The sequence below is a fragment of the Neodiprion fabricii genome, chromosome 5 (assembly GCF_021155785.1).
Source record: "Neodiprion fabricii isolate iyNeoFabr1 chromosome 5, iyNeoFabr1.1, whole genome shotgun sequence".
NCBI classification, from domain to species: domain Eukaryota; kingdom Metazoa; phylum Arthropoda; class Insecta; order Hymenoptera; family Diprionidae; genus Neodiprion; species Neodiprion fabricii.
In genome coordinates, this window is record NC_060243.1 from 2,965,989 (window position 1) to 2,993,836 (window position 27,848).

At 40.5% G+C, this 27,848-nt stretch overlaps 4 protein-coding genes and 1 long non-coding RNA gene across 7 annotated transcripts in view; 3 read left to right on the forward strand and 2 right to left on the reverse strand.

Annotated features, from left to right (window-relative positions):
• Positions 1-15,594, reverse strand: part of LOC124182261 (luciferin 4-monooxygenase-like) — a 42,115-nt gene extending 26,521 nt beyond the window's left edge. Inside the window, exons 1-8 of one of the 2 annotated variants that reach the window (XM_046569259.1) lie at positions 15,465-15,594; positions 15,051-15,252; positions 14,662-14,949; positions 14,377-14,588; positions 13,962-14,284; positions 13,730-13,901; positions 13,481-13,646; positions 13,101-13,398 (exon numbers count right to left, since the gene is read on the reverse strand). In XM_046569259.1, coding sequence (XP_046425215.1) covers positions 13,253-13,398; positions 13,481-13,646; positions 13,730-13,901; positions 13,962-14,284; positions 14,377-14,588; positions 14,662-14,949; positions 15,051-15,252; positions 15,465-15,569 — 1,614 coding nt within the window. In that variant the 5' untranslated portion in view covers positions 15,570-15,594 and the 3' untranslated portion in view covers positions 13,101-13,252. Of the gene's footprint in view, positions 1-13,100; positions 13,399-13,480; positions 13,647-13,729; positions 13,902-13,961; positions 14,285-14,376; positions 14,589-14,661; positions 14,950-15,050; positions 15,253-15,464 lie in introns of those variants that run through there. The other variant, XM_046569260.1, reaches the window with a different exon arrangement.
• On the forward strand, positions 7,305-7,828 carry LOC124182266. Its single transcript, XR_006870723.1, has 3 exons — positions 7,305-7,316; positions 7,444-7,571; positions 7,654-7,828. It is a non-coding gene; the product is annotated as an uncharacterized LOC124182266 (long non-coding RNA).
• LOC124182260 (venom carboxylesterase-6-like) lies at positions 9,145-12,962 on the forward strand. Its single transcript, XM_046569258.1, has 9 exons — positions 9,145-9,422; positions 9,506-9,806; positions 9,872-10,069; positions 10,165-10,343; positions 10,562-10,724; positions 11,003-11,149; positions 12,000-12,197; positions 12,342-12,465; positions 12,546-12,962. The coding sequence occupies exons 1-9, from the start codon at positions 9,222-9,224 to the stop codon at positions 12,706-12,708; spliced, it is 1,674 nt and encodes a 557-aa protein (XP_046425214.1). The 5' UTR covers positions 9,145-9,221; the 3' UTR covers positions 12,709-12,962.
• Positions 15,568-18,854, reverse strand: LOC124182263 (notchless protein homolog 1). Of its 2 annotated transcripts, XR_006870721.1 has the most exons (7): positions 18,287-18,854; positions 17,853-18,092; positions 17,507-17,760; positions 17,212-17,446; positions 16,919-17,140; positions 16,536-16,765; positions 15,568-15,705 (listed from the first exon to the last, which is right to left on the reverse strand). XR_006870721.1 is itself a non-coding variant. In XM_046569263.1 (6 exons), the coding sequence occupies exons 1-6, from the start codon at positions 18,627-18,629 to the stop codon at positions 16,626-16,628; spliced, it is 1,434 nt and encodes a 477-aa protein (XP_046425219.1). In that variant the 5' UTR covers positions 18,630-18,854; the 3' UTR covers positions 15,725-16,625. The 2 variants fall into 2 exon arrangements, 1 of the variants encoding a protein (XP_046425219.1); XM_046569263.1 differs by lacking the exon at positions 15,568-15,705 and having other exon boundaries at positions 15,725-16,765.
• A 1,109-nt stretch (positions 18,855-19,963) lies between these two features.
• On the forward strand, positions 19,964-27,121 carry LOC124182254 (venom carboxylesterase-6-like). Its single transcript, XM_046569247.1, has 11 exons — positions 19,964-21,011; positions 21,143-21,198; positions 21,288-21,478; positions 22,964-23,106; positions 23,205-23,526; positions 23,611-23,808; positions 23,914-24,092; positions 24,583-24,751; positions 25,440-25,772; positions 25,885-26,008; positions 26,217-27,121. Exons 1-11 carry the CDS (start codon positions 20,985-20,987, stop codon positions 26,395-26,397), a joined length of 1,923 nt encoding a protein of 640 aa, XP_046425203.1. The 5' UTR covers positions 19,964-20,984; the 3' UTR covers positions 26,398-27,121.
• The last annotated feature ends 727 nt before the right edge of the window (positions 27,122-27,848 follow it).

Here is a 27,848-nt window from a genome sequence, read left to right on the forward strand (position 1 = left end):
TCTCCGAAGCCGCAGTAATAAATAATTTTCACCATCGGCACAATACGCATGACTCCATGATCCGAATTGCAACGATTTACCAGGTCGCGAGTCCCGTCTCGCCTTGGGGAGACGCTTTGATAGCGAATCGATTCGGTTCACTTTGCCTGCAATACAATCATGCGAAAAATTTGATGGGTTGGCGCGTAATGAACCAATTGAAGGATTGTCTGTACCTCAACATCTACACCCCGGTTACGAAATTCGCAAACGTAAGAAAACTGCTACCCGTGATATTCTTCATTCCCGGAGGCGCGTTTACATCGGAAAGCGAAGGCATGTACGGAACCCAATATTTGCTCGACAGAGACGTCGTGCTCGTCATGTTTAATCACAGACTGGGACCATCGGGTAAGTTCCGACTGGCGTCAAGTTTCTCCTATAAAGTTTGAGAATCCCAACGAGTTGCCACGTATGTTCAGGATTTCTAAGTACGGAGGACGACACGGTGCCCGGGAACCTCGGACTCAAAGATCAAGTAGTCGCGCTTAAATGGGTCCAGGATTACATAACGTACTTCGGGGGGGATCCAAACAGCGTGACAATCGTCGGGCACAGCGCAGGGGGTGTCGACGCGCAGTATCACTACCTGACGAACGTCACCGAAGGTTTGTTTCACAATGAGTAATTTAAGGTGGTCACTTTCGAATTTCGATAGCTCAAGCCCCAACATCAGGTTAAAAACCTTAAGGACCACCCCAATGATTATATAACTGACCCAACGTGTTGACGTTGCGAAAATTCAATCCCTGCCATTCTCTTCCGAGACTGTTCAAAACCTTCAAACACTTCTTCGCTCGTAGGAGGAATCTCGATGAGCGGTACCGCTTTGAACAGCTGGGCTCAGATCGAAGGGTCTCTTGAAGAGGACTTCTTCAATGGATGGATATCGGATCAATCGTCACCGAGGGTAGAGACACCCCTGGGAATCATCGAAGGTTTTTACAACACCTCGAGTACCGGTAAAATATACGAAGCTTACCAAGGTATACCCTACGCCACACCGCCGATCGGAGAATTGAGATTCGAACTTCCAATACCGATTTCTCCGTGGTCCGGAGTTCTTATGGCCAAGAAATTTGGCCCGTCGTGTATCCAATACGGCGCTGTGGCATCCGTGCAGAACACTGGTAGCGGTGTAAGCAATTCCGAGGATTGCCTTTACTTGAACATTTACACACCAGCGATGTGGAGGCGGCAGAATGAAAGATTCAGCATACCGAGGAATTCTCTACCCGTTATATTCTACATTCACGGTGGTGCTTTCAGAGCTGGAAGCGGGATGTATTACGGGCCAAAGTACTTGCTCAACGAGGACGTGATTCTCGTCACTTTGAATTACAGACTTGGACCACTCGGTGGGTTCATCAATTTTATTAGAAATTTAGTTCATCGGTACGTGGTACTTAGGACGATGAAATTGCAGGTTTTCTTAGCACGGAGGACGACACGGTGCCAGGAAATATGGGACTCAAGGATCAAGTAATCGCGTTGCGCTGGATCCAAAACAACATCGAATCTTTCGGTGGTGATCCAAAGCAGGTTACGATCGTTGGTCAGAGCGCCGGTGGCGCAGCCGTGCAATATCACTTCTTGACCAACATCACAAAGGGTCTGTTTCGAGGTGAGTTATCACAAATATACCTTGCAAGATAAGACGCACTCGATTCTTTTACACGCGAAAATTCCCTCAGGCGGGATGTCGATAAGTGGAACCGCGTTGAACGGTTGGACCCAGACAGAATCTCCTCTGTTTAAAGCGAAAAAGCTTTCCGCAAGTCTCGGATGTCCGTCCGACGATGTCAAAAGCATGATTGAGTGCTTGAAAACACGAGACGCTCAGAAGATCGCGCAGGCAGCTGGAATGTTCTCGGTAAGTGGGACCAGTGAGGTTTGATCCTGAGAAATTTATCGAAATATAACACGAGTCGGCGAATTTTATCATCTGAAGCGATAAGCGTTGCTTAGATTGTTATTGTAGGAATTGCGTTAAATGACGAAATATGCAATTTTAGCCCTGGTTGTACAATCCGATATCCCCGTTCGGGCCGGTAGTTGAGAAGGGAGGTGGCCAGTTCACGATGATTGATCGGCCACCAATTGATTCGATAATTTCTGGCAGAGTTCATGATCTACCCTGGATGACGAGCATCGTGAGTGAGGACGGGCTTTTCCCGGCTGCCGGTATGAATTTCAAATTTCTTCCCCGTCTGTGTAGCGTATTCAAAAATTACAACTAGAAGTGGTGATCGGAAAACTAGGGTTTCTGATCGAGATGAAAGTATCGAGAAATCGCGTCTTGATGTATATAACTGTAATTTAAAGGTTGTTTTTATGTAGAGACTTCAGGTACCTACTATTCGTTTAATTGAAAGACTTCATGTGAATAAGATTTTTACTTACTTGAGAAAGGGAGCTAAAAGATACATACTCAAAGTACTTACTTTTTAATAATAAGACAAGTTGACAGTTTTATGAAAAAATCTTCAAAGTTTGATGTAGTTAGTTTCGTTAGAAAAATGTGTAAGTAATTAAAATTTCAGTTTATCACAAGACTGAATGAATAATCAATGGCGATGATTAATGATGAGTTTAATTTTACCTTGCATTTTGTGAACAATGTTACGATTTTTTTTTTTTATGTGACTCAGAAGTTTCTGGAAAATCCGAGAATTCTCGAGTCCCTTAAGTGTTAGTAACTGCATTTAACTCTAATAAAAAATCTATCCCCTCCGTAGAATTTGTAGCAAATACGACACGTCTGGCGGACTTGAACCAAAATTGGACGGCCATAGGACCCGAATTGCTCGACTACTTGTTTACGATACCGGAAACCGAGCAGCCAAAGGTATCTGGTAGGGTGAGGTATCACTACTTGGAAAATCGTCCTATCGACAGCTCGACGGTAAAGCAAATGATCCGGATGGTGACCGATCGGTTGTTCGGCTACGGTGCCGAGAAGGCGGCGAGACTTCAGGCGCGAGTAATGCGAAACCCGGTACTCTTTTACTATTTCACATACAGAGGGGCCCACAGCTTTAGCGAATTCTTGAGCGGCAGTAAACAAGACTTTGGTAAATTTGTTTGAAAGTCCATGTCCCTTAATCCCATAAAATTCTACAAACGCATGTACAAACTCGGTTTCCAATTTTAGGCGTAAGTCACATCGACGACATTGCTTACGTATTGGATTCGTATTTCGATCCAACTACGACAGAACGCGATCGGGAAATGCAGAAGAGGATGATTGGTATCTGGATATCGTTTGCAACAGGCGGGTAAGTGGATTTCCGAGATTATTTTTATTAGTTCATATCCCGAAGATAATTATTATTAATTTATAAAATATAACATTATAATTGACTATTTTCAGATCACGTTCCGTTAGGGTATGAATACATGGTCCAGGATTATTGACCTCGCGGATTATGACAGGCATGAAGATGGAAACGAGCTACATCAGCGCCTACAGATAGGCAACCGGTTGTTTCAACCTCTTTTCTTAGATGGTGAATTGTAACTGAAGTTGCCTATATGCAGGCGCCGGAACGGCTTGTTTCCATCTTCAGCCACGCGTGAGACTTGGGAATCGATCAAACTGAAATTAGGCTGGCTATATTGTTCAATTTACGTAGGACTTTTCGTTCAATCGAGAGTTAATTAATAGCGATATAATAAATCGGAAGGAACAGAGGCCTAGAGAAAGTTAAATCTGTGCGTACGCTTTGTATTAAAATGTGAACATATTACGCGTAACGCGGTTATAGAGTAGAGAATTTTCATAGCATGTCTGATGTCGGTAAAAATCGGTGTATATGAATCAAAAACAATCGTTTGATGGAAGCTAATGAAAATTGCCAAATAGTCGTTCGTTCTTTTTTTTTCACCATCTTATTGCACTAATATGCCAACTTTTCTAGAATTCAGAAAGTCTATTTCGACATGACAGATTTCTATAATCCCGAATCAAACGAATGGCCGCATATCATTGTAAATGATAAAAGGAACTTAGATATTTATACCGATTACTTTGCTTTTTTATTATTTAGTAATTGTCATCGTTATCTTTATCATTTTCTACATTGCAATAATCACGCTGCAATAATGTCGCGGTTGCGCGTCTGTACAATTATGTGTGTTTTTTGTTCAATCTAATTAGTAAGATGCTGAAGACTGGTATCATGTGGCCCAGGACGAGCCGATCAACATTCAAGGACTTTCGGTATTTGCATATCGCGGGACCGACACTGAGAGAAATAAATACAATCAGGAACGGGAACTTTGGTGATAAGAAATTTTGGAACAGTCTCGGATTGCAAGAAAACGTCGTAGGTCCATGGTACGACGATGACGAGACACTTGTCGAATATATATAACTTTGAACTGCTACACTGAATCGTTAGTCTAGTATACAGTACGCATCGTCGACTGATAATCCAAACTGGTCCAGAAATAAAACTGGTATAATAAATATTATGACTTTGACAGGGTGGCCACTCAATTCCGATCACGGAATTCCCTGACATTTCCCGGTTTTCCCTGACTAAAATCATTATTTTTCCCTAACATTTTGATGCACAATTTGTGCAGAAATCACTAAAAACTATAGTAACCTAGGTAAAGTATGGCTAAATATATTAAAGTTATAAAAGTTTTAAAAAGTTGTTTATTCCGTTCATTATGATTTTTGAAAGTTGACAAAAAATGAAAATTTCCATTTCCGTGGTCTTGTTAAGTATACATTTAAGAAGGGGCTCCAAGAAGCGAAATATTTTTAGAGCTATTATTTGAACATTTATGCTGTTTGCAATGAAAATCGAGGTTCGAAGAATTATGACTAATTAACGAATGTGTAACTTTTTGAAAAAAAAACTTAAAATTTTTTTTCCAACGGGACATTTTTCTTTCAAGTGTTAAGAATACGCCACAATTTATCGAAATTTTTAAATTGATATTTATTACAGCAAAACAATTATTTTGTGCGGTGTACTGTCTAGATGCGGCGCGTCTATGCCATAACAGTTGCGCATAGCCCTATTTTCAGCGTTAAATTAAAATTACTAATATTGAAGATAGAATTCCGGGTGCTCGTACTTTTTCATTGAAAATTTTCTCCTCTTTAAGAATCGTTTTAAAATTTTCTCTAGCGCTTTTACTTTTTGAGTTATTGCCAAAAAACTGAGGCTTCGTTTTTTCTAGACTATTAGGCGTCGGTGAACGTGCGTCTCCACACGCAGTGACGGCTATAGATAAATCAGACCGATGTCTGCTCGTACTACTGAATTCATGTGACAATCAACAACTAAGCTTATAATCGTCAATAAGAAGAGAAGAAAAATTGGGACGATGCGGTGATAGCATCTCAATTTTATGGACAAGGCTTTTGAAATCCGTGAGTTCTATAAAAAGTCCCTGACCAACCAAACAATTCCCTGACATTTCCCTGACTTTTCCCTGACATACAAAATTCCCTGACATTTCCCGGTTTTCCCGGTTTTCCAGACGGGTGGCCACCCTGCTTTGAAGACTGAAAAAATTATTTCAATCGCTAAACCCGGAAGAAGCGTTTAAATTATGATAAGTCGTGATGTTCGTGGCAGAAAAAACGATGGAAGCGAATTACACTTTTTACCGTATAATGGAACTGTGGACTGATTGTGAGGTTTGTTATGAATTTTGACTTATTGATTATAAGTCAAATGTAAAAGAAAGGGAAATAAATAGACAATTACGGGAAATAGTTGTTGACGATCAGAGAGAAAATTATGCATTTATTTGGGTCATTTTGGTTTAAAAAGTCAATTATAATTTAATAGTACAGAATACCCAATTTATAGGCCCTGCACGTCGCAACCCAACAAACTTGGTTTGATAGTTTAAAAAATATAAGTGGACGGCACAGGTGCATAAGTTAAAAGATATAAGAGACAATAGTCGAGTAAGAATAAAACAAAATAATAACAATAACATAAAAACGGACGGTAAAAGTGTATATAGATAAAATCGAGCGGAACAATTATTCGAAGAATTTGAAGGGAGAGTGATTGATGTGTCGTATTTATAATTTTAGAATGGTGTGACTTTCTTTATCGTTTCAGTTCGTAGTTATTTATTGAATTTGTTACCTGATCCGGATTTGAGTTAATTTCACACACTTTACGATTTCCTGACACCTCCATACACAACTCTCTCCTTCTAAAGTCGTAGGCCTACTAATTTGCCGATCTGCTGATCCGCTGATCCGTCCGAACTTCGGTTCTTACTTTCGTCTATCAAAATATATACATCGTCACAGGTTGTTACCTGAGATTATTGGCACGGCGTTCCAGAAAATCGTGCATTTACTGACATAAAGAATAGATTTATAGCTCCAACGATAACTTCACCCTGACAACCGCAAAACACGATGGTCGACATTCTAAACATAGTGACGGCTCTCCTGTACTTCATTCGATTATTTATTGTAATCTAGATACGGTATTTACGTGATGAATGTAAGAAACTTCAACGAGGCGAAACAGACCCTGACTTCACTCCGCCGAAACCATTGAATACACGTCAGCGTAATATGCGCTTTTATGAAATAGCTTTTATGAAATATGAAAGAGAGCCAAGATCATTGCACAGGAAGAAAGTACCACAACACCGGTGGAAATTCAAATACTATTTACACATACCGCCATTCCAGCCTTGGCTGAACAGTCCCTACTCTCCGTTTGGCCCGGTGGTCGAAAAGGGTGGTGGTCGATTCACGATCGTCAATCGTCCGCCGATTGAAACAATCGCTTCTGGGCATGTGCAGAATCTACCATGGATCACGAGCGTGGTCAGTCAGGAAGGTCTCGTCCCGGCGACAGGTGAGATTCGATGAATTACATACGCACATGTTCTCTACACACGATTGTTCGTCTTAATAAGACTTGCTCGCCGCCTAGAATTCATAACTAGCGAGACGCTTCTCCAAGAGTGGAACGGCAACTGGACTTCCATCGCGCCCGAATTGCTAGAGTTTAATTACACGATTCCGTCAGTCGAACATCACGCTGTTTCCGAATTGATAAGGCAACATTACCTGGGGAATTCGGTCCAGATCGACAACTCAACAATCTCGCCACTCGTCAGGATGATCAGCGATCGATTGTACGTCTACGACGCCGCGGTTGCCGCGACGCTGCAATCACGAGCTTTTCAAAGTCCCGTACTCTTTTACTACTTCACTTACAGAGGAAAGCACAGTTTCAGCGAGTATTACAGCGGTGGAAGCACTGTGAATTTCGGTGAATCTTTCTGGGACTTTGTATTATGAAGCCACCGACACTCCTAAACCGTCTCAATTCCTCCCCTCGATCTCGTACAAATGATTACCTCGTAAGATATTATACACGAATAGTCTTCCCGTAATAGGAGTGAGTCACCTATAGAGACGATCTCGGTTACGCGATGGACTCGTTTTTCGATCCAACAACGACGAAAGACGATCGGGAAATCCAAGAAGTTATGATTAATCTGTGGGTATCTTTCGCACAGAACGGGTGAGTCTACGTCTCCGATATTCCGACGTTGTCCAAGGATCTTCTTGGATTATGCGAAATTATTGACGTACAAATTTTTCAGCAAACCTGATCTGAGTGTCGGATGGAACGAGTTGAGCAAAAGTGACGACAGTTTTAGTTACCTGAGAATAGCAGGACCGAAAGATCTTTACATGGAAAACAACGAAAACTTTGGGCAAAAGAATTTTTGGCTCGGTATAGATTTTCGTGAAAATACTTGGTAAAATAGCTACACTTCAGACCAGCCCCCTGTCACTCCGTGTTTCAGAAAACGAGTCTATGTTGTCACACTCGGTAGAGAGCGTTAGTAATACAGTTGCACGGTTTGCGCGATTACCTTTACGGCCTTTACAGAGTGCAACCCACTGATACAGTGGTGCAACCCGTGCAACTGCACTACTAGCGCCTTCAATAAGAACTAAAATTATATGACATACTAGGTTAGTCTTTTTACTTTTTCGCTCGATCTAGTTGCAGGGGGCTGCTTCAGACGTAAAAAATAATGGAAATACATACTAATGCGTAACAGCTTGTATTTCACTAAACTTGTACTAAAAATAAGACTTCAAGTAAACAAGGCGTCTCTTATGTACATAATTTTGCCACACGTTTGCGACATCTGTCTTCAGTTTACTTAAGTACATTTTATTGGCATCTAACGATTATTTAACCACACGAATTTTGACGTGTCAGAATAACAAATCTGCGTGTATGGATTCATTGTTCGTCGTGTAAACAGCTGTTTCATTTTCATCGCGCCAGACCTTTTATTCCGGAACTCAGTAAGATTCAAAATAATGTTCCGCACAAAATATCCAAGGTTCGATGGGGAAAAGAACATGTAGGAACCAAATTTTTTGTACTTGAAGGCACCAAGAAAATGTGAAATTGAAATTGCTTTGTTCAAACGGAACAGTGTATTTATTTGGTTGATATCTCGAAGACCATCAACTTTCGCATCAAAAAGTACATGATTGTTACCTGAAATAGGCCACCGATGAGTCAAATAATACGAGACGGTCAAATTGCTACGGAGCAAGGTATCTTCGCATGAGGGAAGATGACTTTCACATGACCTCGGAAGCTCCGCTGACAAAAAATCTCATACCTTCATGTTCTTTCCCCCATCGATACTTGAATATTGTGTACGATACATTTTTTCTGTCTTTTTTAGTTTTTGTATTGCAATTACCGAACTCCTTCCGGAAAGGGCCTACACTTACAATTAGACCGAAACGTTAACCACACTTGCTGTATTTTATTTTCTTTCTATGATCGTTATAACCAACCTCCCAATTTGAGAGTCATTATTCTCCACAATAAAACTATCGTAAATGTCAGTCAACATAAACCGAGTCCCATCCTTCCGCATAGTCGCTAGGTAAGATAGATATTTACCCATTGAACGTAATCAGTGTCCTCGAGTTATTGAATATGTCGACAGGTGGAATCACGCATGAACTAAAGTGCGATACGTAACATCTGTACAATGAAACAGGCGGTAAACACCTGTAATTAAGTAATGCGCGGGTATTTAAGCCCCATACGACAGTCAAAACTGTCCACATTCTCATACCGTGCCACCGTTGAAAAACTTTTTAGGACGAGGGACTCACAGCTTGTGACGAGATGAAATTTTCCGTAATCGCAACGATGTTGCTCGGACACTGCATCTGTCTTTCGCAAGGCAAGACCGAGACATACCCGACGGTGACAACGCCTTTGGGGACCATCGAGGGCTACTACGACACTTCGTCCGGAAACCGTACTTTCGAGGCCTATACAGGGATTCCGTACGCCGAACCCCCGGTCGGAGATTTGAGATTTGAGGTGAGCAGGCGGTGGCGCACCACGTCGTTGGGTGTGCGTCGCGATCGTGATTTCTCTTGGTAATCAAAGCGAGGCTGTGACAGATCCCCAAGGCGATTTCCGCGTGGTCGGGTGTCCTTTCGGCGAAGGGATACGGCTCAGCGTGTGTGCAGCCCAGCGCCATCCATGTCAGCTACGTGGAGAAGACGGTGACCGGTGCCGAGGATTGTCTTTACCTCCACGTTTATACCCCGGCTGCGAATTCCTCGGGAAATTTACTACCGGTCATATTCTTCGTTCACGGAGGAGGTTTCCAATTCGGTTCGGCCGAATCGTACGGTCCTCATTACTTGCTCGACAGCGACGTCGTCCTGGTTACCCCCAACTACAGACTCGGAGTATTTGGTAAGCCGGAAATGGTTCGAAATTTCTTCATCCGCTCGATGTGACTTTTCGTGCTCTTGTATCAGGCTTTCTAAGTACGGAGGACGCCACAGTATCCGGAAATATGGGGCTGAAGGACCAAGTGATCGCTTTGCAATGGGTCAAGGACAACATCGAGTACTTTGGCGGAAACCCGGAGAGCATCACGCTTGTCGGTCAAAGCGCCGGGGCGGTGAGCGTTCATTATCACTACTTGACGAATCTCACATCAGGCTTGTTCCAAAGTACGTATAAAAGCGGATTGTCGATATTTAGACTGACTACGGCTGCTCTTCCGGTACGTAAAATCAATGCCCGATGCGTGTAACAATTTCCACAGGAGGAATGTCGATTTCCGGGACCGCACTGTATCCCTGGGCTCAGACTGAGGCTTCCCTGGTAAAGGCTAAGGTCCTTGCTGCTTCTTTGGGATGTCCTACTATCAGCGTTGGATGTATGGTCAAATGCTTAAAAAACCAAACAGCGGATGATATCGCGCTGGCGACCTGGGCATTCACGGTAATTAGTGGCTGAGGAAGTCTTTTATAATCACCATAATCAATGGGGCAGTAGAACGCGTGTTCAGCTAGCGTAACATGCGCACGTCATTCAAGTTATTTCGCGAAACTAAATTCGAGGAGAGCGTTTGCCGATCGATGAAAAAAAATTTTTCAAAGTCGAAGCGATCGACCTTGCATCCGACGGTTTGAAGTACTAGAAAATATTCTTCTCATTAGCCGTGGCTCGCAAGTCCCATGGTTCCATTCGGACCGGTCGTTGAAAAGGGGGACGCCAACTTCACGTTCATCGATCGATATCCCATTGATATAATCACATCGGGCGATGTACAGGATTTACCGTGGATCACGAGCGGCGTTTCAGAAGATGGATTGTATCCAGGTGAAATTTTATAAATCATCGCAATGCTACAATTGCAATTACTCAGTTGAAAATTTATTACTACGTTCGATTACGAAACTCAAAATAAATGCACATCGTAACCCTGATTATGTGCATTGTTCCGATAACATTGTTGTTGTATTGAACATTCGTTACTTTCTGTGGTAGATATTACTGCAGAAAACAGTAAATCCAAGTGACAATATAGTAACTGGCGAAAATAGTAACAGTTACGCCAATTGTCGAAATTTTAACAAATTTTGCGTTTTTCTGTGCAGCTGCTTTGTTTATCGCTAATGCGACGGACCTCGATTACTTGAATGAAAATTGGAACGCAATCGCACCCTCTCTTTTGGATTTCAACTACACCATTCCAGTCAGCAATCGTTCGACCGTCAGTGAATTGATAAAACAGCATTACTTGGGTAAAAAATGAATCAATACATCTACCACTGCTGTCGGCAAATCGATATCATCGATCTAAAAACGCCAAAACCCTCTATGCGAATCTTTTTTTTTCCACAAATATCATACGACCAATAGTTTCGGAGATTCAGCCTCCAGTGTGGATATATTTATTAGGATATTACATATACGTGCGAGACTATCGCTCGATATATTCGTAACTTTTGAAACGATTGAACGAGGGGCCAATGAAAAAATTGTAGAGTTCAGAGGGTAAAGATAACACGTGGATACGAAAACCATCTAATCCTTGCTACCCGCATTTATAAGCATTTTGCACTCGTTTCCAAACCATTATGCGGTATGTGACCAGCAATCCACTTGCGGCATACATCAACTTCATTATACCGATCGTATGATGATGGAACTTAATGAACTTCGCAATTGTCGGACTAAAAAACAACAGTTCAATGTATAGAACGAAGATTTTGGTATCAGGTATCCAGGACTTGTAACGGATTGTTTGGGTATGGAAATGATTCGCAATATGGAAAAGGGCTATCGGGACGTTTTTTTCAAGAATTGATTGAATAACTTGATTTTTATCAAGACTATTATGTACCTGAAGTTCCGGTCCGTTAGGTAGTTCGATCGAAAAATCAAGTTCTCGCAAATACTCATTCAATTTTTAAAGTAAGAATGAATGAGCCATGCTCTTGGGCAGCTCGCCAGTAGTTGAGTAAATTTATCCCTCCACAATTCGTAACTGCAAGTCGAAATATGAGACAACTTGAATTTTCGATCCGACCTGATGGATCGAAGGTTCGGATAAATCCACTATTTCGAAATTAATAAGGCGACATTACATAGGAACAAGTGAAATCTGCAACTCAACAATCGAAAAATTCGTCCACCTGATGACCGATCGTTTGTACCTCTTCGGTACCCAAAAAGCCGCGCTTCTAAAAGCAGACGCGAACGAAAATCCCGTACATGTCTATTACTTCACCTACAGAGGAGCGCACAGTGTTAGCGAATATTTCAGCAACGGAGTAACCACAAATTGGGGTAAATCTTCCTAAGAACGTACATAATTTTTAAAAACAAGTACAGACCTAAACCGTCATTAATGGCCTCTCGCAATTTTAGGTAAGACATGACATCGTAAGAAATTATAGAATAATATAGAAATTATATGCTCACTGTGATTAGGAGTGGCTCACGGAGACGACATATGCTACGCAATCGATTCGTTTTTCGACGCAACGACCACGGAGAATGACAAAGCGATGCAAAAAGTAATAATCAAGCTCTGGGTATCGTATGCGACGAACGGGTGAGTTTGTGCTTTCGCTTCTCTGATACTCCGAAATTACCAATGGATTTTACCGGATTGGAAACGTAAATATTTTTCAGTACGGCCGACGTGGGCGTCGAATGGAACCCCTTGAACGGATCCAGCAGTAATTTGAATTACCTGAGAATCGCAGGACCAGACAACCTTTACATGGAAAGCAACTCGAACTTCGGACGGAAGGATTTCTGGTCCACTATCAATTTTGAAGAAAATATTTTATAAGTAGCTACGAATCATGCCTACGAAGTAAAGAACCTTCTCGTTCTCGCATGGAGTTTAAACATAAATTTTCTATACCATAGCCGTGCACATTGAATTTACAGCTTCGTTGTAGATGGTAAAGTACAGAAACCCTGTGCGTAAACTCTCCTATACGAGAACGAGCAAATTTCATTGTTGATCTTCGAGAATTCTACTGAGACACTTGCTACAAACAGCTTTTATTACAGAAATATACTGCACAATCTATAAGCATACGTACGATAGCTAAACGCAGTCTTATTCCACCGCTGGTAAGATTTTCTATGGTTTTCCCTACTCTCACTTAAGTACCAACATTATATAACAGCTTTCACTGCACGAAACTTAGACAAAAATAAAATTACATACGCATAAACTACCATTTCACGTTAATGAAATATAATAATATAAATAAAAAGACCGATATGTATGCATACATATGTGTACACATAGATTCGATTCGAATCATCTGCGCAGAACAAAATTATAACGCGTATCTCGAGAAATCACAGAATACACAGAATTATCATCGATCTAGTGCAGGCAGAGTACGAGTAATATTCGTAATAAGATTCAACAGTACTTTACGTCGTATTTTCCCCGTACCGGTTTTGGGAAGTTCTTCAAAAAAGAAAACACCACCCCTGAGTCTCTTGTACGGCGATAATTGTCCTTGGGGCGAAAAAAAAAATCAAAATAAACTGTCCGAAGTAACAATATGCCGAAAAATCTCAACCAAACTTCAATAACTTACTCGCAACGTGTTCCTCGACATCTTCCGCCGACAATTTTGACTCCGGCTTAACGACGACTCCAGCAGCTGGAAGTTCGCCAAAATCTTCGCTCGGCAGTCCGGCTACGGCAGCTTCCAGAACGTCCGATAGTTCGAGAATTACACCCTCGATCTCAACCGGAGATACCTTGCAAAAGATTTGAGAGACCGAGATGCAATTAATGTTGATACGTGCAAAAAATCGGTATCGTGGACTGTGAAAATGCTTACCTGATTTCCCTGATACTTGATCATCTCCTTGAGTCTATCGACGATAAAGAAATCGCCGTCCCGATCGTAGAATCCCAAATCTCCGGACCTAAGCCATCCGTCGGTTTGAAGGGCTTCAGAGGTGGCCTCTTCGTTATCCAAGTAGCCCTTCATGATCGTGGGTCCTCGAAAACTGTAGAGAAGCGAGCTGGTCAAAGAAATTCAAAGCTGGGGGATAATCGCCTAAACTCACCAAAGTTCCCCCATTTCATCCGGACCGCAAATCTCGCCGGTATCACGGATCACTCGGCACTCTACGTTCGAAACAAGTTTTCCCGAACACTCGGGCTTCCCAACGGGCCCCGTCATTGTGACAAATGTAGTTTCCGTCATTCCGTAGCAGTGGTGAACTACCGCATTTCTCGGTAATTTTTCCACAGCTAGTTCCTGAACTCGTCGCGACACTTTACCAGCTGACGTCCAAACGTGACGAACGCAGGCCAAATTATCCTTAGTGAACATCGAAGATTTTCCAATCATCGCCAGCAACGACGGAATGATGTACAAGTTCTTGATCTGTAGCGAATACGATCAGTGCTAGCAATTAAAACTGGTATCGGGATCTGATCGAACCGTTATACACGACAACGTAAATAAATAATTAATACCTGATGCGTGCAAACGATTTCGCTGAGGTCTTTCGCCCCCATGAGCTTAGGCACGATTATAAACTTCGATCCTTCGCACAGGCACATCAGGCCTAGTATCAGTCCGTAGGAATGAAATAACGGCATAAGGCCCAGGGCAGTTTCGCAACTGTTTGCGTACACGGAGCTCAACTTGAGCGATTCGACGACAGCTCGATGCGTTAGCACGACACCTGAAAAATTAGGGTGATTAAATTTTAACACGAAATTACCAAAGGTTCATTCGTACACTGTTATTAATTATACCTTTGGGGAGTCCCGTCGATCCACTAGACGCCAAAACGAGGGCTTCTCTGGATCCTTCGAAGCCCTTCCGGTCTCGGGTTGTGTTATTATTATTTTTGCAGACGCTCCGCAGTGATGCAAACAATGATTTACAACCTGTCGGTCCCCAGACGTAAACTCCCTTGACGAACGAATGCGCGGAACAAATGGCGTCGAAGGATTCTCCGTTTTCATACAATTTATCACCAACGAGTCTCGAACAGAGAACAATGTCGGGTTTCGTAAGGTTTAAAAAATGCCTCAGTTCTCCTAAATTGAAAAACTTGATAGAATGAAACGCGTTTAACGGCAATTAAACGTCATCCATGCTAATATTAGTCAATTTTTTTTATTGCTATTGTTAAACTTACGTTCTGTATACGTTGGGCTGAGCAACGTGCATCTGACTCCTGCATGCAAAACACCCAATAATATCCAACAATATTCCAAATTGTTCTCGGAACATATTCCGACACCCGAAGTTAGCTCTATATCTCGTAGAACCGATGCGAGGGACTCTACGTTTTCGGAAAACTCGTTGAAATTCAGTTTTTCACCACTCGCGGCATTTTGCTGTTTAGAAAATTAGTAGTCAATCTCAAAAGAAAAACAAAAGAAACATCTTAAATCTCATGTGATCAATATAGAAAAAACAATTAAACAACCATCGTGAACCAGATGTATTAATAAACGCACAAAAACATTGCCAGTTTCCTTAAAGAATAAATGTAAATAATATATTCACACAACTAACGATAAGTATAATCGCCATACGAAATAAATACCTGAATAATGTTAGAAGCATCGAATCGTTCGCTTTGCGATTTAACGTATTTCCACACATCCCCGTTACTCAAGGGCACGTTACTTTTCGACTGATTAAAACCCATCGTTTTACCGAATTCTTGAAATTTTATTTTACGTATTACCAACTCCGACAGTCTGAGACGTCCGAAGAATTCGCAACAGAATTCCTTCGGCAGATCATAACATGTTCAATAAAGTTCACGTACATCCGTATAGCGGCTGGATTAAGGGAAAAAATTGTTTTGGCACTTAAACATCTCGGACTTGTTAGTGTTAGATTCGATCAAGAGACTCTCCGCTTTGTATATGTACGCCATAGACTGCGCTCGTATAAATAATGCTGCGAGAATCAAGGTGACAAGAATAATTCGTAAGAGAATAGAATAGACATTCACATTTTGACGTTGTAAGAACAATTTCTGATTCTCATATGTGCATGCAGGAAAGTATTTAGAAATAATATGGTCATATTTTTTCATTCCTGTTAAAAATGCTAATCGCGAAAGTTATATGCAATTGAATTTCACTGTTTTTGATATAGATATATAAATATATACTTTAAAATGATTGAAATTACAAAGTTCAGTATTAAAACTCGTTGTATCTGCTTCAGTTTTGTTTTTTCAGTGGAAAAAGAAAAAGTATTCCCAAATTTTTTTTACTTCAACTAATGAAATATGAAATAAAAAATCATGAAATTACCCTATTCAGGATCACATCGTCATTACTATTATTCTATGGTTTATTTCATCTTCCGCGGTAAAAAAAATAGATTATATGGGTTATTCTTCTTTCTCCCATCTTTTTTTCTTTTTTGGTACATTGAAAAATGTAATAATAAATCTAGTACTCGTAACTATTTCTTTTAACAATATGGAAAACAAATGCATGCAATTAAAATTTCATCCTGTGATAGCAAAAATACACGCACGCATTCGAACAGTCATATTGATGATCTATTCAAAAGAAAAGAGCACGTATCGTATTTACGGATCAAATGAAACCTCGCCGAGTGCAATATTGGTGATATCAAAATTGCATTTCATTACCCGCTTAACCATCGTATATGTACAAACACATCCATAAATGGGGAGGAGGGATGATACGGGTGGTCTAGGTCATGAGAACAAAGTGTGCGATCAATTCTGCCAAAGTTTTAATATTTTATCCTTCCCTCCAGAAGCAACTCGGAGGCCATCAGGCGACCAATCGACGGCATAAACTTCGTCCGCATGTCCAGGTAGATCCTGAGCCAACTTCTTAGTTTTGATACTCCAGACTGTGAAAAAAATGTCATAAATAAAAATAATAATTTCCTAAAGTGAAAACTCTGTTTCGTTAGTGAAAAAAGTGTAAAATTCGCTTCCAGTTAGGTGATAATAAGACGCATTTTTTTCAACAACTACATTAAAATTGAAAAGTGTTGTCGCACCTTTCAAAGTCGAATCGGCACTACCACTAACTAGTAACCGGGAATCGGCGCTCCAAGAAACAGAGTAGACAGCCTGAACATGTCCTCTAAGCGAGGTGATATACTTCCCAGAACTTCCTTCCCACAACTTAATTGACTTGTCGAAAGAGGCGGATGCCAGGAGGCGGCCATCCGGAGAGAACTTGACATCGTTTATTAGTTGCTGATGCCCAGTCATTCGAGCTGCGATGTGAATTGAATTAAGATGTGGAAAAAAAATTCTAATCTCAAAGTAATCGGTATCGAAGCCTCACTAATTGGTTTTTTATCCTTGTCTGGGTTCCAAAAGAATAGAGTAAAGTCGTCGGAGCCAGAGACAAGTTTCTCTTGCCCCACAGCCTCGTATCGTTTTTTTGCCCGTTCCAAAAGCGAGAGGTCACCTGACGTTTCCAGCGGGTAAAACGGACCAGTTCTCAGAACGTAGTCGGTGTTTAATGCCAGCGTATTCACCCAGTGTGCGTGGCCCTCGAGTGTCCTGCACAATATCCCCTGTAATCGTCCACAGTTTTATTGACTATCCATTCAATTTTCAGGATTCTCAATACATACATCCGTGGCTCTCCAAACTTTGATAGATCTATCCTGTGATGCAGAGTATATCAGCCCACCGCCACCCCATTTGACACACGTCACACTCTTGGTGTGACCAGCCAAGACCGTGGAAGTTTGTCCAAGCTTCGAATCCCATATCCTCAAGTCGCAGTCCTTGGAAGAACTGACAAAAAATCGGCACTCGGGGTTGCTGTGGTAAGGCTCCCAGCTGAGGTACGTAACCCACATCTTGTGCCCATTCATTGTCTTTCCTTCGATCGACGATGACACACAAAATGTGCATTTGTTTAAACCGATGAAAATTCAAAACATCAACATCTTACCATCTCTCAAAAATACTTACCCACTTGTTTACCGCTCTCAGGATCCCACATTATTATGCTTCCATTCTTGCATGCAGATATCAATTTTTTACCGCAGGGTGACCACGCTATGCACAAAACCCAGTGTTTATGGCCTTCGCAAGTAAAGTGTGGAGTCTGAGTATGGATGTCCCAAAATCTGACCGTTGTATCACCCGAACCACTAGCCAAATGCTGACCATCTGGTGAAAACGATACCGATATCACCGCTTCCTTATGTCCTTTAAAAAAAAAAAAAGATATTGCAGTAGATCAAAGTAGTCAGGGCAGAACAGGAACATTCAGCTTAGTCAGAAAAATTTGGCCATCATTATAAATGCCATTTCAATTTTTATTACATACATGTGACAGATTGAACTCAAGGCAATAGGGATACAAAACTATCAACGAAGAATACGTGCGGCAATAGCCATACCTTCGAGAGATCCGGTACACCTGGTTACAGCTCTGACTTTGAAGACAGCCTGAAGCTGGTAGACGATATCGACAACATCTTCGCTGGTGCTGAAATTTTTTTCCAAACATTTCTCCAACGAAGTAGTGATCTCTGTGTCGTTTACAAAGAAGGCCAAGGGTACGGGGTCCTCCTCTTGGAGAAGAGCGTTGCAAATCAGTTGCAACTTGTCGACGGTTATGTCAACCGGTAGATCAAGCAAACCTCCGGGTAGCACTTCGCCTGTGTCTGACTTGAAGCGTGACAAGACTCTCTTCACCTCAGTCGTCTCCGTATCCGTCTCCGTCTCCATCGCGTTCTGCATCCCTCGCTATCAGACGTCCTCGAAAAGAGGGAAATTGAAAAACAAACGAATGTCTGATCCACACCACGTGTGAGCCCTCAGCTGAACGTGATTGAAGATGCTGCCACATGCCGGTCAGTCGGTAAGGAAAGTTCGAGGCGAATACGGTTGGTAAGAAAGTAACATGACATTGCCTGTGCAGAAGAATTCCTTGTTTGTTTACATAGTCGACAACAACGAACCCGGGACCACGAGGACGACTGAAATGGATGGCGATCGTCCCAGTGATGGATTGTTAACAGCGACGCTTTACTACTCTGGTATTGATAAAATTCGGGAGAAATATGCCGTACAAGTGCAGTCAACAAGTGCAGCACACGGAGCTAATCGCGTTGGCAAAATTGGCTGGAATAAATGCTACCCCAGCCGTTTTTCGGTAAATAAATACACATTATTAACATGTGCATCAGTGCAGTTTTTATTTTCGAAACATAACCTCACCTCGAGATTTTTTCATGGTCTCAACGTTCACCGTATTTTTATCGATAATTTTAGGATCATAACCGAGCTACTGGGGCTGCAAGTTCCTCCCGAAGATATCTACGCTCTTCTTCTACGAATATGTCACATACCGCGTAATAAAAAAAAAGAAAATGATGGAGAATTACCGAGGCATAAAAGCCAAACAAAATAAAAAACCATGAGAATTAAGCAGACGTTATTCCTTTTACTTTTCATCATTTTACTCCTTGTCACCAAAGAGTGTATACTCTTTGCTTGTCAGAGTGCTGAAATGTTGCTCAGCAATACGTAAAATGAAACTAAAAATGATCCGTTTGGTACGGGTAGGATGTAGCCCCTTATGTCAGGCAACTTAACATCAATTATGCAACAACGGAAACAGACCTCAGGCGTACGAAAATAAACCCCGGTAAAATTGTAAAAAAATTAGCGCGGATATTCTTATTGCAAAATACCTACCTTCTTCAAATATCTTATTGTAAATTCATGAATAACAAGTCTATATAAATTGGGTGAAAAAATTATTTTAGACTTCAAAATCTTCAGTTTCGAACGATTATTTCGATATTCATCTTGCTAACATTGTTTACGAAGTGAGAAATAATAGCGAGATTACATCACATTACAAGATCATTTTACAACCGTTAAAGAGTTTCCAAGTAAAACTATTGGACTTTGACATTTCGATTCTTCCGAATGAAGAAGAAAAGGAAAAAGGCGTTTGTTCATGTCCACGGCAATATTGGATAAGGCCCCGCGGAATACATGACTATAAAATAAAGTAAAAATAAAGCGCAACATGCGTCACCATCCAACTTACTGGCACGTACTACTGAAGTGGGGGGGCTACTCATCTCTCTCACTCTTTCGCGATACTTTCTGTGCATGCGAATCTACCTCCAGCGTTGACTATATCCTCAGCCAACGCCTCCAGTAGTAAATACTCTGACGATAAGCCAGAGATTGCAACTCGATCAGATCGGAGATGTGTTGTGCACTGTCTAAACTCTGTGCGATCCACAAATATTAAATCTTTACCACAGAATTAAATCCAATCTTATCTGCCAAGGTCATGTATTTTCAATATCTAAGGCCGACCGGTTGACCATCCTTACTCTAACCTAACCAATGATAAATCGCGTACTTCCCGCGTTGCGTCGCATTATTCTGGCCGGCATGGATCTGGTTCACTGATCTCCACTGTACGCAGTAGAAATTTAGAGATCAGTGATCTGCACTGTGCTTAGCGCCCATCACACCCGTGCCCGATTTTCGGATATATCTATCATCTAGTGATCGATCCATTCTACATCTCATTTTTAATCTGTCCAAATTATATAGATTATCATGTGCATATCACAAATGAAACATATATAGTAATTGAAATAAAATATTTGATAGCGGTTTTGAATTTTCTTTCTAAACGAAATAACGCGTTTGCATTAGTGAATATAAATACAAAGCGTAAACGCTGAGGCAGATGGTGCTGCAACACATTTAACAACTGTGTGTATAGCCTACGAATAATTATTTATGTCATTGCCTTTATACTCGTGACTAATTCTGAATAACGATCAACGTCATGCGATACATTACGGTGATTCCCCAACAACCAGTAAATGGGGAAGAATTCTGAACCAACCGGAAGTTCTCCCCCACTATCCAGAACCACCGCGATACGAACTGACGGAGACACAACAGTGACCAACGTTAATGTGGCACAAAAAAGTTCAGTTATGTACAGTTATCCAACCCGTTAAAGCGGGTTTCATGTTTGCGCGGGAAATACAAAAATTTTCATTCCATACGTAATGTGCTGTTTCTGACCGAGTGGTGTTAAAAACAAAAGACAATATGACGAGAACCCAGCTTAACGTAAACGTAAGACGTTGTCATTTCTGCATTGAAAATTATTTTGTATATTGGTGGCAAGGCAAAAAAAAAAAAGAAAGTAAATTAATTAGTAACGGTGTTATATAAAGTATAAGCATAATATTTTTCCATCTTTTCAGAAGAAGCTCTCCAACTGCAACATCGGTTTTCCGAATGAAAAGACGCGTCTTCTTAAGTAATAATAATATTTTCATTGACAAGACCTTGTACTAATTGACTTGGAAGAATATAATCTAAACATTTTATTTCTTTTATTCCTCACAGCAACGCTGCTGATTTATTGAGTGTTCAATCTGACAAGGGCCGAGTGATTCCAACAGATAGTAAAAGCGATTTCACTCAAAACTCGTCGAAATCCAGAAACAGCTTTTATGAATCATTTAGGATATCCCACCTGATATTTGCCATAATTTTCGGATGCATCGTCGTGATCGCAATTGTATTGATGATAATAGGTAAGTGATAAGAATTTACACGAAATCACATTTTCCTCACACCCCAAGTGCTCAAAATTTTCCGCCCAATTTTTCTCATCGCATCACATTGACCGCTGTTTAAAATTTCACACTCTACCATTTCATTAATAAAGTCAAATGTTACCTGAATCATCTATAATTTCAACACAGTGCGCATGAAAGTTTGGCAACAAAGATCTTCGGAGAGAATAAGAGAAATAAAGTGTTCTTCCTTTCAAGCAACAACTGTAAGAATGTATGTAAGGAATGTTTACATTTTGGAATCTTACGCTTCTGATGGAAGCCCGTAAGACAGTCAAAGACCGTCTAATAATTGAAATACGGATTTGCATTATCATTAATTACGATAAATTTCATTGTTGAAGATATAAATTTGATAAACTGGTAAATTCGAAAAATTAACGGCGGAGCCAGGAATCGAACCTGGTATCTAGAGATGCTTGACCGGAGCCTTACTCCACTAGACCACCTAGCCGCCAAGCATCTCTAGATACCAGGTTCGATTCCTGGCTCCGCCGTTAATTTTTCGAATTTACCAGTTTATCAAATTTATATCTTCAGAATAAGAGAAACCTGCAGGGAAAAGGAGAACTGGCGCAATTAAAAATAAGTACAGTAAATTTAAATCTGAGGACCATACGCTCTAAAGATCATAGTCGGATTCCTTTCGCGACGCGTGTAATTTTGATAACCGATTATCCTCATGCTATTATGTATACAGTAAAACTCTGTGGATACCTACTTAATACAGCGTGTGAAGGTATCTTAAGATAAACTGTTCGTAGAATATATGAATTGAGAATACAGAGTTCTTGGAACGAGTCGTGAGCGAATTTATTTTTTCCTTCCTCTGGTTACGGCATGCAATTTCATGCCCAAATAGCACTAGCTACTCACATTTCTTATCTACACGACCAGCAGGCACATTAAAGTTTTAATCCTGGCCGCCACCCTGGCCAGTTGACAATTGTTATCTACGATTTTGAACGTCCACTTCGTTAGTTAATGTTATATATTTATTTGTAACGATAATGACCGTCGATCAAAGAATACTGACGATTTTTCTATTGGTACAAGAGTCGTACGAAATTTGTAAATTATTTTAAGATCTGTGCAGTCGGAGGTAGAATCTGTATAAATCATCATTTCAAAAAACCACATACTACTTTAGAGTTTAAAAAATAATGACAGTAGATATATACGCATATGCTTACTACCCGAAAAGTGAATGGGTAGTTACTGCAATTATAGATGTAAAATGTATATAAAATTTATTTTTAATCATGTTGCCATTTTCTAAAAAAAAAATATAAAAATTTTATTTACAAGGTTTAAATCCAATGAATTTTTCTCCCGGACTAGAATTTTTTTGTATACGAGATTTGCGGTAGCATAAACTTTGACTTTATTCCCTTGTCGCATAATGTACTATTAATTATTTTGTTTTCGTAAATTTTTGAAAAGTTCTATGGAGTTCGCATCCTAGGGTAAAGACTCCTTTGGGAATAATCGAGGGTCATTACAAAATATCGAGCGAGGGACGTCGGTTCGAAGCCTACGAAGGGATACCCTACGGCCAACCGCCAATCAAGGAGCACAGATTCAGGGTATAAAATGCTAATTCTTCTCCACTCTTAATACACGTGAACATGTCTACGTTCACAAATTACAGTAGATGTAAGGAATCGATAAACTTCTAACGCAGATTCCGAGGCCGGTAACGTCATGGAAAGGTGTCCGGATGGCGAAAAAATTTGGCTCACCCTGTTATCGTTGGGGCCCAATTCCTGCAGTACGAGGACCGAAGGACGCGGCCAAGGATTCGGAGGATTGCCTTTACTTAAATGTGTACTCACCAATAACCGATTACCGTAAACTAACCGGACGACGAACGGATCTGCTGCCGGTTATAGTATTTATTCACGGTGGGGCCTTTCGGTCCGGAAGTGGAATGCAGTACGGTCCCGAGTACTTGCTCAACGAAGACGTTGTCCTGGTCACAATAAACTACAGGCTTGGACCACTTGGTGAGCTTCAAATAGTTTCGCGAACTTACTCAAATTCCCAAGAAATAAAAATGTCGACGAGATATGACGTTGCTGGTTATGCAGGTTTCCTTAGCACAGAGGATCACGTTGTGCCTGGAAACATGGGGCTCAAGGATCAAGTGGTAGCGCTGCGATGGGTTCAGGATAATATTAAATCCTTCGGAGGAAATCCAAAAAAAGTCACGATCGTTGGGCACAGTGCAGGCGGTGTCAGCGTGCATTACCATTACTTGACCAACATCACGAAGGGCTTGTTTCATAGTGAGTGGAACTCCAACAATGTCCACGATTTAAAAAGCAAACCGTTCACCATGAACTTTTTGTCTATTATGGCTGTACAATCATTTCATTGCTTCTCATCTATAGACGGAATTTCACTAAGTGGCACCGCACTGAACTGTTGGGCGCAGACCGAAAACTCTCTCAACAAGACTAAGCAGCTTGCGGCAAACTTAGGATGCCCGGATTCCACTGTCGAGGACATGATCGATTGTTTGAGGGGTCAATCCGCCCACAATATCACCTATGGTGCCGCAGATTTTACCGTAAGTATATTTGCAAATACTAAGTATATCATCGAGAAGAAATGAAAGAATGTGATATGTTAACGCGATCAATCTAATTACTTCGATATTGAAAATTTTACAATCCTATACTTCCAATCCTGAACAAAATCATGACGTGAAATTACTAACAATTATTTGAAAATTCTTTCAAGACCTTCGCTTGAAATTATTTCACTATATCCCACATGTTGGAAACAATCTGCATTGAAGAGGTAAAGAATTGTTGTGCTCGAACAAATTCATACGCGTCAATAGGAACTGGGAAAAACCGTTCTCCATATCTTTTCTGAACATACAATATTAAAATTCTATGAACGATGAATCACATTTCCCGTGTCTTCATTTCCTACTAAACGTTATCATCACACAGATCGACATACTCTTATATCATACGGAAAATACTCTTCGAACGAGATTCTCTGGATGTGACGATAAGGCGAATTACTCAACACCGCGTGACTTGTTTCAGCCGTGGTTGGACAATCCGTTCACCCCATTTGGACCTGTGGTGGAAAAGGGAGGTAGCGAATTCACTTTCATCGATAAACCGCCAATCGAAGTAATTAACACGCGCCAGGCTCAAGACCTCCCATGGATTACAGGAGTAGTTAGCGAGGACGGTTTATTCCCGGGTGCCGGTAATTACAATCATGCATATTACATCTTGATGATGAATGATCATTCGAATGAATTTCCTTTATTTCTTTTCCACACATTAAGAGCTCTTATAAAACATATTGAGAAGAAAAATAGTATATTGTGTAACAAGGAGGCAAACTCGGTATTTTCGGACCAGTCATAGTTTGCAATATGAGTCGTAGGTGAGCCGAAGACGAATACTGCAAATACGCGAGAGAATAGACCGTTGCCTCCTTGTTGCACACGATTTTTTATGCAATGAAAATATGTCATGCGTTTTTTCACGAAGCACGAAATTGAGGTTAGGGTCGAGTAATGTCGGATTTGTTCGCGATAACGCATGCGCGGAGTACAGAAAATACCACTATTCAACTCCTAGGACTTATAAGTGGTCTTTTAAGTAATCCGCGCATGCGCATCCGCAGAGTAACTCGACCGTAATAGAAACGGATACTTTGGGCGTGTTCGGAAATTGACTGAAGGTACTGTCAGTACTGAAAATCTACAGTATACGTCACTTGGACTATATCATTTTCAGTACTGACAGTACTTTCAGTCAATTTCCGAACACGCCCTTTGTGTACGGAAAATGGGCGTGAAAAAACGCGTAGAACATGCTCGGGTTATGTAAAAAAGCGTTACCCTGAATGAAACTAAATAACGATTAAAAGATTTTCCTACTCACAGAATTTGTAGCAAACAAAACACGGCTTAAAGATTTGAATGAAAATTGGCTCGCGTACGCACCCCATTTGCTGGATTACAACTTTACGATACCACTGAAAGATCAGAATGGGATAAGTACATTAATCAGGAAAAGTTACCTGGGTAACAGAGCAATCGACAGTAGTACTGTAAATGACACTGTGCGTATGATGAGCGATCGATTGTTCGGTTACCACGCAGCGGAAGCTGCAAGGCTACAAGCACGAGCTGGTAACTCCGTATTATTTTATTATTTCTCGTACCGAGGTACCTACAGCTTCAGTCAGTGGTTCTCCAGCACTGACCAAAACTTTGGTAATTTCTTCTGCATCCTAATATTTTTTTTTTTTTACTCTAAATTCAAATAACTCGAGTATATACAATAAATATTATGAGATTTGCATGATTATTTTTTTTTTTTTAACAGGGGTCTGTCACGGTGACGATCTTGCCTATGTTATGCATTCGTTTTTTAATGCAACAACAACAAAACGGGACCGGGAAATGCAAAAGGTGCTTGTTAAACTTTGGGTGTCATTTGCGAGCAAAAGGTGAGTGTGAAACAAATTTTGCTGCCTATAGTCTTTCTTAATTAGTCAAACCGTGGATTTATCTAGATAATCATTTATCTATTTCTCAAGACTGAATGTACTATTGCCCAAACATGGGATATAAATTTTCTATTCTCAGCTTCGCCTTGATAAATTAAACATAATTATGCAGTGACCAATCGCTCTTACGATAATGTAATCTTTTCAGCAAACCCAACGTACACTGGCCGACAATAAACTCGGAAACAGATGATTTTCATTATCTGTACATTGCAGGACCGCAAAATCTCAGCATAGAAAGAACCAGGGACTTTGGAAGGGAAAGTTTTTGGCACAGTATCGGTTTTAATGAGAACATTTTGCCAACAACAACGACGACTGCGAATTAATCGCAAAAAATATTTTCAAAATCATCTCTAAGAGCGTGGAATAAATCGAAGATGAATAGCCGGCAATCCCGCGGCGCGGTCCAATTAAAAAAAAAAAATAACTGATTACATAATTCCATTATTTTCTTTTATTTTTTCAACCTAAGTAATCGTTTTGCACACGCAGTAACAACTAGGTATACGTAATTTATCGTGTGACTTAATTTTCTTTATTAATATTGACATATTTAGCAACGATGTATTAATATTATTGTTATTATCGTAATCGAGACGAGTCGTGACGAGATCTACAAGAAAAATTTATAGGGAATGATTTTGTGGAACGATGAATGGACGAGAAAAGATGTCCACCTAATAGGTTTCTATTTTGTGATATATATAAACGCTTGTGATGCTTTTTTGTACTGGTATCTTAGATTACTATGACAGGTACCAGAACAGGTATTTACTACAGCAACTCTACAAAGTAGAAGATTTTTTTCCTTCTCATACAATATTCAAAACGGTATTTAATTTCAATTAAATCGAATGATACGTGCAAGCTTGTTTTTGACGTGTTTATGTCAAACATGTGAAACCTCCGTAAATGATTTGTAGATCATTCAAGACATGTTCAGGCTGTATGTAAAATGATCTCTGATGGTTGAATTGATGCAATGGTGATGCATAATAAGAATTTGTGATATACATAATAGCAACGTTATAAAAACTGTTTGTCGAAAATATGTGATAATGAAATAAACAGTATATCGTTTTTCATAAAGTTCTCCAGGTGTCTTTTATTTCTCGTTTGACGTTTTCGTTCAGAAATTGATAAGGCATAACTTTTCATTATGCAGCCCAGTTGCCAAAAAGAAATCTTAAACGTATAGGTGAAAATTGCGTTGGAATGATACTTGCCTTGTCTGAAGCACGGCATTTGCACGTTACTTACACTAATTCAAGCACTCACGCACAACAATATGTTCACCATAGACTACAATTCACCGCCGCGGTGGAAAGAGCCGCCGCACCAAACTTACGCCATTGAATGCCCGAATCGTACTGTGGCCTCAAGTATGTCGAACGCCTGATGAGGGATGGCGGTTGAAATTTGAACCATTGGAATTGCGTACAGCAGACAAGAAGTGCGTACAGAGTGGAGCCTGTATATTCCCGCTAGATGTCGTTTTTTCACTCTTATTCTTAATTCGAGCTAGAACTGACGATGACGTAATTGAAGAAGGAAGTTTACCGTGATTATTATTTATGCTGAAAACAAATAAAATTCAATCGACGATTAATGGCCGACTGATGATTGGCGGGAAAATAGGACGTATTGTTAAATAATAGTAAGGAAAGCAGGAACTTATGCATATACCTGACGGGTTTCCTTGAATATTTCGTGTGCGTTTACGAATACGCTTCGTTATTTCGTTCTCGGAATATATACATTTCATGTTTTCCCCCCT